Here is a 13,567-nt window from a genome sequence, read left to right as displayed (position 1 = left end):
GGTGCGGGGCCTTCCCAGCGCTGCGGGGCCTTCCCAGCGCTGCGGGGCCTTCCCCACGGGAACGTGCCTCCCAGCTCCCGCTCTCCTGGTGCTCAGCCGGCCCCGGGAGCAGCTCTGCTGGCCCCAAGGGCAGCCGTGCTCACTCGTCACGCCGCGTCCCCGTCACCACAATCTGTTTGTGGAAACTACCGTGTCTCTGCAGGCCCCTTTATTTAGAAATGCCGTATGGTAAGCGAGCCGGGGATCCCAGAGTAAAGGGCAGCCGGCAGTTTCATGCTGCTGCAGGTACTTGGAAAGGCGGCTGGGCTCCAGCTTCCCCAGGTGCAGGCGCTCGGGAGCGCAGGCCCGGCGGGCTGAGGGGAGGCAGGAGCTCTGAGGGCTCCCTCGGGCCCTGCAGAACATGAAGTGCCTGCAAGGACCGGTGTTGCAAGGGTCCAGTAGGCATCTGGGAGCTTCTCTGACCTTAATCCGTGTCTGAGCACAGCTGCGCTGATGTTTTTGATCGTTTCCACTGAGCTGCTGTAGGGGGATAAGAACTAGGAGCTTTCTTTTGTGCTCTTAGGTAACCTACACACAATCAAGGGCATAAGAATATATTTATTTATTTATTTTTCTTTGGCTTGTAATGTGTCGATTAACCGCCTGCCTTGGTGCTTTGAGGTCTGCGGCAGTAGAGCAAGGATGACCAGGCATAAACTCTGCTGTTGCTGTTTCACTAGCCAGGTGCAGTGCAAGCCAGGGGGTGAGCTGCACGTTTACAGATTATTTTTGCAGTTCATCATGAAGTATTTTGGCAAGCTGTAGGGGCACACCTGTTAGCCCTTAAAAATGTAATGAAACCTTAGCCTCTTGAGGTAGCATGTTATTACCTTCGGAATGGCCTGTGGGTTAAGTAGATGAAACATCAGTGTGTGTGTAATATGAAGAGCATGCTGTGCTTGTATTTCTGTTCGAATTACTGTCCTGACTACTATTTTCCTATGTATTTGGTTAGGGCAGCACTTAAATGTAGAGTTAAAAATGACATGTTATGATATCCCCTTCAAAATGTATGCAGCTGTCTTTTTAATATATATCCAGAAGCATTCTGCACTGGGTCCCATAAGTAAATAGAAGGAAAAAAAAAGTCTGATAGCTGGGCAATGAGAAAATTGTATGGTGGGGAGGGATGAAAGAGATACCCGAAATTTTCTGCAGTCTCAGTTGTCCAATTCCAGAGTACAAAATCTCACCAAAGTAGTGCAACCATGAAGAAGTCAGTATTGCCAGTGGCTAATGACCCGAGACACACATTACTTTTCATGTCATAGTATACAAAATTAATTGTGGAATATGAGACATCTATGCTTTGTTTTGTTGTTGTGGTTTTTAAAAAAATATTAGATTAGCAGGAAAGTTTAATTATGATTATAGGACATATTCACTCATTTAATTATACTTGTAATATTTTAATTTATCTTGCCATGTTTCATAAGCATTGCTCTTTTTGAGGGCTATTACATGTGTGGCTTTGGACATACTTTTCTGCACAGTTACAAGAACAAGCCATGATCAAGTCTTTTTAAATCTTACAGTTTAGCATTCCCTGCCTCTCAGTTACAAGCTTGATGGTACAAGGTTTCTTTGTGCAACAAATAAACTTGATGCCAGGAGCAAAACACAGGGTAAAACAGCAGATCATGCAAATATAGTACTGTAGGTTTGGAGGAGTTTGTGTTCTCTTTTCGTTGGTTTGTTTTTTTAAAGAGAAATAATCAAGGCATAGGATTTTTCTTTCTTTTCCATTAACAAACAAGCAAAAGCCTATCTTTATCTTCCCCTGAAGGGAGAGGGAATGATGACTAGAGGGGTAGTAGTGTCCTCTCCCCTGTCAGCTTTGTCTTATACCCAAAGAAGGAGCAGAAGTAGCAACTAGAAAAGGGTTTTAACTATTTCTCTGGGCCGAACCTATGAAGCAGTCAGATGTAATCCATGAAACTCATGGCTGCTGCTAAAACCTAGCCCTACTAACTGAAAGGACTATCCTGAATGAACTAACAGTATGTCAATAACTGGAGAAAATTAAAAGCAATTTGAAGATATCTTGCAAATGTTGTTCAACTAACATATCCTTAAGTTCTGGATTTTATGGTGTCTTAAAAGTCTTTCGCTGCTAACATGTAACATCTCCAAAAGGAATTTATTATATTTCTCAGCATCAATAAAATGTCCTCCCACACCCTTAAAAACATCTTTTGTTGCAATTGCTTCTCTTTCTAATTTTTTTTTCTGGGTTTAATGAAGTTATTGGATTAAATTTTGACTGAAATACTAAATACATATTGAAATCTAAGTATGTGTCCTTATTTAAGTTGTCTAAAGAATTTATATGTTAAGCGTGTGCAGCATTTTGTCCCTTAGGATAGGCTCTTGCTCACAGTGCTCTCTGTTCTAACTCTGTTCTCTCACAGACTCTATTCAGAAGAAACCAGAAAAGTTTACTTGCTATCATTTTGATATTTTTCTCATTTAAAATGGCTTTGCACTTTAAAATTAACTTTAGCTAAAAACAGTATGTTGCAGAGTATTTTTTATGTCCAGCACGTGTACCTATATAACATCCAGAAACGCTATTATAACTGAATATGCAGAACTAAGGCTCTTGCACCCCATATTGTAAAACAGTTTGTAGGTATTGTACAGTTACTGTAGGATTTTTTTAGTAGGTGAGTTAGTCCACAGATGCTTCATCGATGATTACAAAGAAGCATATCTGATTTCTATTTGATTATATATACATCTAGGTGATTTTCACAGAAGCAGGGACTTTGGTATGGAAATAAAAATACCAAGTATTTGGGTCTTCCGACACACGTCCTTTATTTCTTTCTCAGTATCATGAAATTATCATCAATGTATCACAAGGTCACATCATTAGTATTGAGTCTTTATTGCTTGGGTAATAGCTGTCCTATATTTCTTTTCATCATTATTAGTGCATTAAAGTGAAGTGCTGTATTTCTCTGACTCTTGTGTGTTCCTTCCCTCTCCTATTCTTCCCCCATTTTTTTTACAGGTTGAAGGCTCTGTCTGCTATTTTAAAGACCATCATGCCAGTTACTGTGATCTGATAAAAATAAGCAGCTATCCTTCAATTTGCAGGTGGTTTCATTCACTGGAAATCAGAGGCAGCATTTTGCCATAAAATTTACATGGCGTGGTTGGGTTTTTTTAGATCTCCTCTTTCAGTGTACATCTTGACATAGTTTATTCTAGAAAGTTCTTGTAAACAGTTCTCTGCACAAGTGCCACAGTAGAGGTTGGACCTGCTATTTAGCCTAGTGGTCCATGAATCATGCTAAGCTAGTCATACCTTTACTGAGCCAAGTAGAAAATAAATTTTCATTTATTTATTTATTTATTTTTAATTGAGAACTTTAGCAAAATATCAATATTCAAAATAGGTAGATTTTGAAAAAGTTGTTTTCCTATTCGATGAGAAGTATATGCTTTGATGATGAGTTCTCATCTCTTACATAAAAAAAACCCCAACACATTCCCTGGCTGAGCTATAGCCTTAATATTGTGTATCACAGATCTGATTTACCATGGAGTTTGGTGAAGGAAATCAGTCCACAAAGAGAAAAGCAAGTTATTTTCTGCATCTCAATACTGTCTGGCATAATGTGACCTCAACCCAATGTTTCTAGTTGCCACAGCAAGGCAAACAAGTAATAAATGAACAAATCATGTTCTTTTTGGCCCAAGAGATAATTGGTATTTAGGGTCTTGTGAGATAATTTTGCTAGGAGGAGCCAGATATTTACTGCACGCCCTCCAATTTGTCTAAAAACAAGGGAGGGCACAGTCCCAGGGACAACAGGAGGCAGTACCCTTCAGAAATCTGAGCCTGCAGCTAGCCAACAGCCTGCCAAAACAAATCCAGGGTTGGCTACATTACTGGTGCCTGTGTGTTTCTTCTGCTTGTTCTTTGCAGTGGGTTTGCTGCTTCTGGGTCATTTGGACATCCAGTCAGCTGCTGCATTTGCGGGCATCTCCCAGTCAAGCTTCTTGGCCCATCTTGCTCAGCTTATAGCCTTCTGGAGTCTTTGAGGGATGTTCCTCATCCAGAATTCCCCAAGGAACCTTGCAGACATGCTTGGGGCTTACCAGAAACACATTACCAGTATTCTCAGAAAACAGCAAAACTGCTTTCTATTAATACATGGACTGGAGATGTCTGCCTTTTATTTAGCTATGTTGGAGATTACAGCTCTGACTACTAACTGGTATGGCTGGTTTTACATTTGACTTGACAGTTGCTGGCAGAGCTGCCTTTTGTATCAAGCAGTATTTCAAAGATGCTCACCCTGAGTAGTGAACTCACCTTGGCCTTGGGAGACTGAGTTCAGGACTTTATGGGGAAGTTTGAAGTGCTGTGGGATTACACACTTGTGATTTCATTGTGTTTCTGTATTTCTCTTGAGGACCAGTGTTCTTGCATGTATGTTATTGAGAACAAATCTCAGGTTCTATTTGCTTTAAAAGGACATAAGCGCTCTGAATTGAAGAAAAAGCTGTGAAAATATGAATCTTAAATCCATACATACAAGAAAAAAAACCCCAAGATTCCTATTTTTAAACTCTCATCGTTTTGGCTATTTTTTTTTAAGTTCTGATTTATGAATTAGGAATTCTTGACATTAATAGGAATACTCTAGTGAAATCACTGCACTGGAGTTCATAAATGAGTGTTCTCAGATCTGTGCTGTCCCATTCTGCATTCATGTGTACATGAATTGGGCATGATAAACATATCACACTCTCAAAAAAAACCACAAAACTGCTAGCAAACTCTCTTGTTTTCTCCATCGAAATGCATTCTATCCAACCAAAGTATTCTATGTTGATCTGGAATACTTATGCCAGTATAAACTGGAAGTCTGAAAGAGGGTTTTGCTCATATAAATATATTGGCAAGACTTTATACAGTCTCAACAAAATCTAAATTTGCTTTCCCTATGCTAAAATCTGTTTTTGGTTACATTACAGTCAGTCTATAGTAACTCCTCTGGTTTACCCAAAGATAATTTGAATACAAAGAAAGAGGCTTTTGGACTCACACCCTGTAATGACATTAGAACATTGAAGTGGTAGAACTTGCTTTTTAAATCTGTAAGTAGAAAGTATTAGTGTTCACATTGGTTTTGGTTAATTTACCCTTTCTGAGCCCGAGCAGGTAAAATGTAGAAATTTATGTCAACACTGGAGTTGTATAATACAGAACTCCCTGACAGACCTATTTGTTGCTTGCCTCCTGCTTTCATACCAGTGCAACTTGTTAGTATGGCTTCCATATTTTGGTATTTATTTGTCAAAACTAGGGTTTAGGTGCAAGCATTTTTTTTTTTCTTTGTGCCAATTTATGTGATGCCATAAAGCAAAGGTTTTTGTTTTTCAACACTTACTAGCTCAGCTTCTCAGCTGTGCAGCACCACACCCTAGTGTGAAACTTCTAGAGGGATAATTCTGACAGGTTTATTTGGGCCTATATTTATAGCATTTCATTTGAGAAAATTAGCATCTTGTTCATATTTCCAGTACAATGTTGTGACTATTTGACACCAAGACCTTTGGAAGACTGGAAATCAGAGGGTGTCCTAAAGCTGTGTAGTTCTACTTTCAGACAGTAGATTAATGGAAACCCCATTTCTTTAAATTGGTTGTGCTATGTTCTAGATTATTTTAGTATCAGTGCACCAAATATTTACAAAACAGAGAATCCAACATAGTATATACTTACATATATTAAAAATATTAATATTCAGGTAAGATGATTGGTGCAATACTGTACTCCAGGCTTTTAAGATAGTATTTGTGATGTGGTGTATCTTTTTCATCGTAGACCAGATGTGGTATAAGGACATATAATATACATTGATACATTTTTCATACATATATATATTTATGATTGAATATAAAACCAATATGCAGGGTGACTATCATATACACAGTTGTTATATTAATTTATTTTTCTAAAATTACTTATGTCCCAAAAAAGTAGGCCTATAATCTCTGATAATAAGTTCTGGACGTACTGTTTTTTCTGTGTGCTAAGGATAAAATCTATGATTTGTACTTACTATTTTGTTTAATTGGACTGCAGTGGTACAGATTTTTTTTTTGTGGGTATCACTGGTGCTTTTCTGTAGTCAATAGAGACAGTGGGTCTTCTCTGTGGTCTGTAAAGGGTACCTATGGCCATGAGCTCAGCTATATCCATCTGAAGTCTGGACATCTCAAATTAGGCAAGATTAAGCACATCTTGAGTTTCTACTAAGGTTTCATGCTGTTGGATTCCAGGTCATGGCCATACCATTATTAGGAGGCCATGGAAAATGCTGCCTCTCAAGTCTAATTGAGTCCCAGTTTGGATCTCTAAACTCTCATAGTTGGAATGTGGTGGTTGAGTGACAATAAAATAGTTATGACCCAGTTCTGTCATATCTGATATGTACCTAAATGTTTACAATCAGCACCATCGAGCTAGCAATAACAAGGATTTAGAGAGAGAGAGAGAGATTTCAGCAGAGGAACTATGGAATTAGAGTATGAAAAATATGAGCAGGTCACTGTAGAAAGGTTAACCACTGGGGTGTTGGATCTGATCTAAGCCTAGCTGTAGAGCAGTTTTTCCATTACATATCTGAATTAATTCTCATGCATGTGAAAACTGCAAAACTGGGCCACCTGTGGATACTGGAATGACTCCATTCTAAGTCAATTAACACAGAGAGGATTATGTAGAAAGTTAAATAATTAGGATTTCAGACAATGTGAATCACACAAGTTACCATTGTGTAACATAATCAGGGTTCTTTGCAGAAACAATTGCAAAGGGACCTAGCATGGAGTATGTGAACAAAACCAGCATGAAGTGTTATGTATTATATAGGTGCAGATTGCTCACTGTTGTCTTGAGATGTGGCCTTTACTGGATACCTGTGAATTACAGTAAAATTTCATACATTAATGACATTAAAACCATATTGCTTTAAAAGAACTGACACCAAACCACTTAAGTTTTTGAAATAAGAAGATCTTGGTCTGGATTTCTGTGTTTTATGTTATGTAAAAGTTAGCCAATATTTTCAAGTGAATTGTGTATTCTTTCCAATTGAAAGGGAATTACTCAGTTGGATAAACCCTGTTGTAAGTTGGTCCTGTCCAAATGAAAACCAGTATTACGTGAGAGCAATTACTTTTCATGGCCCTTTAGCATAAACCATGTGATGTTGGGATATTCTGAATGTTCGAATATGCTAATTATTCTTCCCTTTGCTCTGTGGTAGATGCTGTTTTGCTATATAAATTGGCTCAGGAATCTGCATGTTTTTGTGATGTGCTAGTTGCCATCTGCTTTGGAAATATTCCCATGCACTTTTGGTGATGCAACAGCTATAGTGTTTTCAAATGTTGATACTATGAAAATGTAATGTGATTGGGCTTGGACAGGTGCCTTAAACAGACCACCCATCATATTTATTTTGCTGCCAGTCAGAGCAGGCAAACTCTTGGGTAAAACATTGAAGCACTTTCAACTTCCCAGATAGACAGTGAATGATTTGTGGTTCATTTTAGAAGAGATCTTGACAGTCCTGGAAAAAGTCCTGCTTAACTAAAAGCCAACACCATGATCCTAATTTTCAAAGCTTGCTATTTAATTTGATTTTATTTTTCACTTTCATAATCATTTTCACAAAACAATTTCATTCAAATGCCTTATTTTTGTGTAAGAGTGTGGTGGAACAGTATAAATTCATTAATATTATTACTCTTAAGTCAAATGTTGATCAAGAAGCTCAATTTGCTTATATTTATAGAATTACTGGATTTGGTGCACAAGGTACATCAAAGATTCTGTGTATACATATAGATAAGTGTTTAATATGGACACAGATGCTTAGATGTGGTATGAACACTGAAGGTTAAATATGCTTATGTCATGAGCACACTTGGAAATCACTGGCTTTAAATCCAGTAAGAAACTTTTATTGCTGCCAGTTCTAGAAAAATAACAAAGTCAGGGTTCAGATCACTAATACAAACAGTGATATACACTCATGCATGTGTTGTTAACCTATTTTATGGCTTGGTTTAACCTTAGTAGTAAGCAGAGGCAAAAAAATTGACTCAAAGTCTTAACCTTTTCAAGCATTAAGAACTAGAGGTGAGTGATACAAAATTCCTAGGTAGAAAACTGGTGGTTAAAATAGGTTGAAATGTAAGTGATCACAGTGAAATAGAGTGTAATTATCTCAGGTCTGGAAAATTATCTAATATTGCATCAAGAAAATGTATTTCAGAACAGAAATACTTGGGATAGCTGATACTACAGTTAACAGAAACAGAACAGCATACAGGGAAAGGAAGGATTGAGTGAAAAGTAACAAAGCAGACAGTCAGGATGTTGTTCTCTGAAAGGTTAAATGCAATTAAGAGTAATTTGCTTAAATTATGGCACTGGAAGATTGGCATGAATGAGAACAGAATTTTGTGTATCATCACTCCAGCAAAAATATGGGACTTGGAGTTTAATTTTGAGTTGACCTTAAAAAAAAATAAAGAATCTTGTTCTCACATAAATGTTCAATAATTATTCTTTCAAAGTGTGCTATAGAAAAGGGATTGTCTGTAAAATTTTTCATAAGGAGCAAGTGAATCTTTAAATATCTGCAGAGCCATAGCCATATTTTGGACTTAATACTGGCTGGTGATGTGCCAGAGAGGAATAGGTGACTTAGGCATGGTTGGTTATTTCTGAAAAAGAGATAGTGTTGACAATTATTAATAAGAAAAATTAAGTCTTGAGAGAGGATGGCCTAATGGCAGAGCTACTAGCTTCATCCAAAAAGATGGTCTTACATCCTTGCTGAAATGGTCAATTTATATGAGAACACTGTGTGTTTTCCCAGATGGGTGAAAGAGAAACATAATAATCTTTGCCTTTAAAAATGATGACAGAAATAGCTGGGAAAATTATACCTCAATTATCCTGATCAATCTTGTAATAAACTCTGCACACAATCTATTTGTCTTTGCTAGGAAAGAGGTCAGAAAGAAAAAATACCCCTTTCTTTTTTTTTTTTTTTTTTCCCCAGAGGAGGACCAAGGTGAAATTGGGACAAAGTTTTTCCAAATTAGTGTATTTATTTCTTATGAGTACTGCAGGGGCAAAAGTGGCTGCTATCTATGTTTTGTTTAAGTTAAGTAAAAGTTCAGTACAGGATCAGGTAAGAGATTTCTGTCATGGTCTTGCTTTATAATGGACAAAATCAGTATTTTATACTGAAGAGTCTTATCCAAAATATTGTAGTAACATCTTGAACAAGCAAATACTAATTTACTAGTGCTTTGGTTACTAATCACAATATAGCTTTTATATCAGAGGTTTTGCTATTTAGATAAAGTTAAAGAAGCACTGGATTTTGAACCCTTGTATTTTTATCAAAGATCATAGAATCATAGAAAGGTTAGGGTTGGAAGGGACCTTAAAGAACATCTAGATCCAACCCCTGTACGTGGGCAGGGAAACCTCCCACTAGATCAGGTTGCTTAGAGCCCCATCCAACCTGGCCTTCAATACAGCCAGGGATGGGGCTTCTGTGACCTCCCTGGACAACCTGTTCCAGTGTCTCACTACCCCCATAGTAAAGAATTTCCTCCTAATATCTAATCTAAATCTCCCCTCTTCAAGTTTTAAACCATTGCCCCTTGTTCTCTTGCTACATGCCCATGCAAAAAGTCTTGCCCCAACTTTCTTGTAGGCCCCCTTCAGGTATTGGAAAGCTGCTGTAAGGTCACTTCTGAGACTCCTCTTCTCCAGGCTGAACAACCCCAGCTTCCTCAGCCTGTCTTCATAGAGGAGTTGCTCCAGTCCTCTGATCATTTTTGTCAGCCTCTTCTGGACTTGCTGAAAGAACTCTGTGTCCTTCTTATGTTGGGGGCTCCAGAACTGGACACAGTATTCTAGGTGGGTCTCACAAGAGCAGAGTAGAGCGGAAGAATCACCTCTCTTGACTGGCTGGCCAAACATCTTTTGATGCAGCCTAGGGTACAGTTGGCTTTCTGGGCTGCGAGCGCACATTACTGGCTCATGTTGAGCTTCTCATCCACCATCATCCCCATGTCCTTTTCACAGGACTGCCCTCAATCTTTTCTTCTCCCAAGCTCTATTTGTGCATGAGATTTCCTCGACCCAAGTGCAGAACCTTCTTCATGTAGTTATTACAAGCCCACTTCTCAAGCCTGTCAAGGGACCTCTGGATGCCATCCCTTCCCTCCAGCATGTTGACTTCACCACACAGTTTGGTGTTGTCAGCAAACTTGCTGAGAGTGCACTCAATTCCACTGTCTGTGTTGACAACAAAGATGTTAAACAGTGCTGGTCCAAGTACTGACCCTTGAGGAACACCACTTGTCACACGTCTTCATTTGGACATTGAGCCATTGATCACAACTCTTTGGGTGTGACCATCCAGCCAGTTCCTTTTCCAATGAGTGGTCTATCCATCAAAACTGTAACTTTCGAGTTTTGAGACCAGAATGTCATGTGCAACTGTGTCAAAAGGTTTGCACAGGTCGAGGTAGATGACATCTGTTGCTCTTCCTTTGTATACCAAGGATGTGACCTCATCATAAAAGGCCACCAAACTAGTCAGACAGGACTTGCCCTTAGTGAAGCCATGTTTGCTGTCTCCAATCACCCCTTAGTTATCTGCTTCCCTTAGCAGATCCTTCAGGAGCATCTGCTCCATGATCTTGCCAGGCACAGAGGTAAGACTGACTGGCCTGTAGTTTCCTGGGTCTTCTTTTTTTCCCTTCCTGAAAATGGGGGTACGTTTCCCCTTTTCCAGTCAGCAGGATCTTCACTGGACAGGCATGACTTTCGAAATATGATGGACAGTGGTTTTGCAACTTCATCCACCAGTTCTTTCAGGAGCTGTGGGTGAATCCCATCAGGTTCCATGGCTTGTTCACCTTCAGGTGGTAATGCACCTTCTCTTTGTCTGCAGTGGGGGGGATCTTCCTTTTCCCAGTCGCTGTCTTTAGCCTCCGTAACTTGGTGAGTGTGGCCAAAGTCCTTGCCATTGAAGACTGAGGCAAAGTAGTCAATGAGTACCTCAGACTTCTCTACATTTTGGATAACCAGCTCTTCAGTTTCCTTCTGGAATGAGCCCATGTTTTCCTTAGTCTTCCTCTTAGCACTGATGTACCTGTAGAAACTTTTCTTATTGTCTTTAACCTTTCTCACCAGCTCCAATTCTCCCTGTGCTTTTGCTTTCCTAACCTTGCTTTTCTGACTACTTCTCTGTACTTCTCCCAGGATGTCTGTCCTTGCTTCCACCCTCTATAAGCTTTGTTTTTCCACTTAAATGTATCCAGGAGTTCCTTGCTCATCCATGCAGGCCTCTTGGCACTCCTGCCTGTTTTCCTCTTCACTGGGACACATTGGTCCTTGAATATGGACCAGCTTTCCTGGGCTCCCCTCCCATCCAGGGCTTTGTCCCATTTTAGCCTACCAAGAAGATCCTTGAAGAGACCAAAGCCTGCTTTTTCAAAATTGAGTGCGCTCAGCTTACTTTGCACTTTTCTTGCTGCCCTAAGGATCTTAAATTCTACAGTGTTGTGGTCACTGCAGCCCAGCCTCCCACTGAGTGTTACATCAGTCACCGGGCTGGCTCTGTTGGTGAGAATAAGGTCCAGCAAAGCACCTTTTCATGTTGATTCTTCTACAATTTGGAGGAGGAAGTTGTCATCAGTGCACTCCTGGAACTTCCTGGACTTCACAGCTTTACTGTGTTGTCCCCCAAGCAAATATCAGGATGGTTAAAGTCCCCCACGAGGACTATGGCTGGTTAGCATGTGGTTGGTCCTAATTAATTTGTGAGTGTAGAGAAAAGGTCTAAAGACCATTGGTGTGAAGAAGATGCTCTTCTCATCACACCAGTGAACAGAAATATAGTTCAGAAAAGTAAATACAGAATTTTAAGCACTGAAAGTGTTCTGCAAGCCAGGTGAAAGCTGCAGAATGAGAATGAATTGTCCTCCTATATCTCATTTAAATTGATGTTACAGACAGTGAACTTGAGAAGATAGGACTTCATAGCAATGAAACATGTAAAATGCTTTTGTCACATCATATTCCCTTTCTTTTGTTTTCTAAGTTCATCATATATGAACTTAGTGCTACTGATGGAATACAGAAATTACTGATTTAAAAGGTATTTCCCCCTATTTTTTTAATAGAGCAGGGCCTAGGAGATTTCCATAGAAAAGTACTGGAAAGACTCACCACTCGCACCTTGTTCAGAGTACTGAAATTAGGTTGTTCTGTCCTCAAATGGGTGACTGAGAGATACGTAGTAGGAATCTCAGAGTACATGCAATTTTTATGTATCTGGTGCCAATGCCTAGGAATGCGGTTTTATTTATTTAAATTAAAACAACAAATTAAATTATTGGGGTGAAGTTATCTTCTACTCTGTCCTGCTTGCTGCCATTCTGTACAGCAGCTATTTGAAATACTAAATGACACTGATTCTAGAATTGTATGTACATTTTTAATTCTGAACTTCCATTTAGAAAGGCTCCAAAAATCTGGGCCACAATGACACTTTTGGACACCAGCTGAGGCTGTTTAATGTTAGAGGCTAGTGATGTAGAAGAGTTACTGGTTTAGACACCCTGACTTCTTAGTTTTACCAGCATTTGATACATGAGGATAGGATGTGTTTCCATTTACTAAAGCTTTAAATTTTGCTGTATTTTATTAAGGGAGAAGCAAGAAAACTAAGTGATACTCAAATTCTTCAGTGCCTTCTCTTTTCCAAAATCTGGGAGAGGAAGGAGGAGAGAGACATTACTGACTGTGAGTCAAAATTGTAGATTTTTTTCAACTTCATTGGTCACAAAAATATAACTCCTTTTGCTATGGTTTTATTTCATAGTGGCATAGAAAACACCTATCAAAGCTGTTAACATTAAAGCAAAAAACCTTTAATGAACGGAGTTGTGCAGTCCTGCTCTAATATTTTTGCAGAACAAGAAACCTGCCTTTTGCATGTCAGCCATGTGCCAGAGCATTTGATAACACTACAGAAGGATCTGTTTTACCAAGCTGGTTCTGGTACATAAAAGCTGTGACTTGAAGATATTTCCCCCTTTTAAAATTCTTAGTGATTCTTTTTTCTCAGTACTGGTGTTGTTATATTTGTTTCCTAAGGGTACCCAGGTGTTTTCACTGGAATAATGCAATTTTGAGGCCTTTCTTTTCTGCATGCCAAATTCATTGAATTAATCACCGTACACAAATATGGCTCAAGACTGTCCAGCAGCAGTAATGAGAAGCAGCTTCTCAGTGGCTGGTTTCCAAGCTGGTGGAGAGCAATGGGGAGTGACAGCCATCCCCATTTTCTGCTGGTTTGGCTGTGGGACATGGGCAAGAGCTGCAGTAAACTTGGGCCAAAACACAGCACAAACCCCCGCATCCGTGGTGGGCGGTAATCAGCAATCATCCAAACAAAGC

The 13,567-nt window shown here is 39.3% G+C and overlaps 1 protein-coding gene across 1 annotated transcript in view; it reads right to left on the bottom strand.

Moving 5' to 3' along the window:
- Positions 1–11,221, bottom strand: part of LYPLAL1 (lysophospholipase-like 1) — a 41,147-nt gene extending 29,926 nt beyond the window's left edge. The window contains exon 1 of the mRNA XM_009994800.1: positions 10,880–11,221. Coding sequence (XP_009993102.1) covers positions 10,880–11,221 — 342 coding nt within the window. The remainder of the gene's footprint in view (positions 1–10,879) is intronic.
- Between the last annotated feature and the right edge of the window lie 2,346 nt (positions 11,222–13,567).

The sequence above is a fragment of the Chaetura pelagica genome, unplaced genomic scaffold, assembly GCF_000747805.2.
Source record: "Chaetura pelagica isolate M959 unplaced genomic scaffold, ChaPel_1.0 scaffold2, whole genome shotgun sequence".
Taxonomy (NCBI): domain Eukaryota; kingdom Metazoa; phylum Chordata; class Aves; order Apodiformes; family Apodidae; genus Chaetura; species Chaetura pelagica.
Note: the sequence above shows the minus strand (reverse complement) of the source record. Positions and strands in the feature narration are given on the sequence as shown.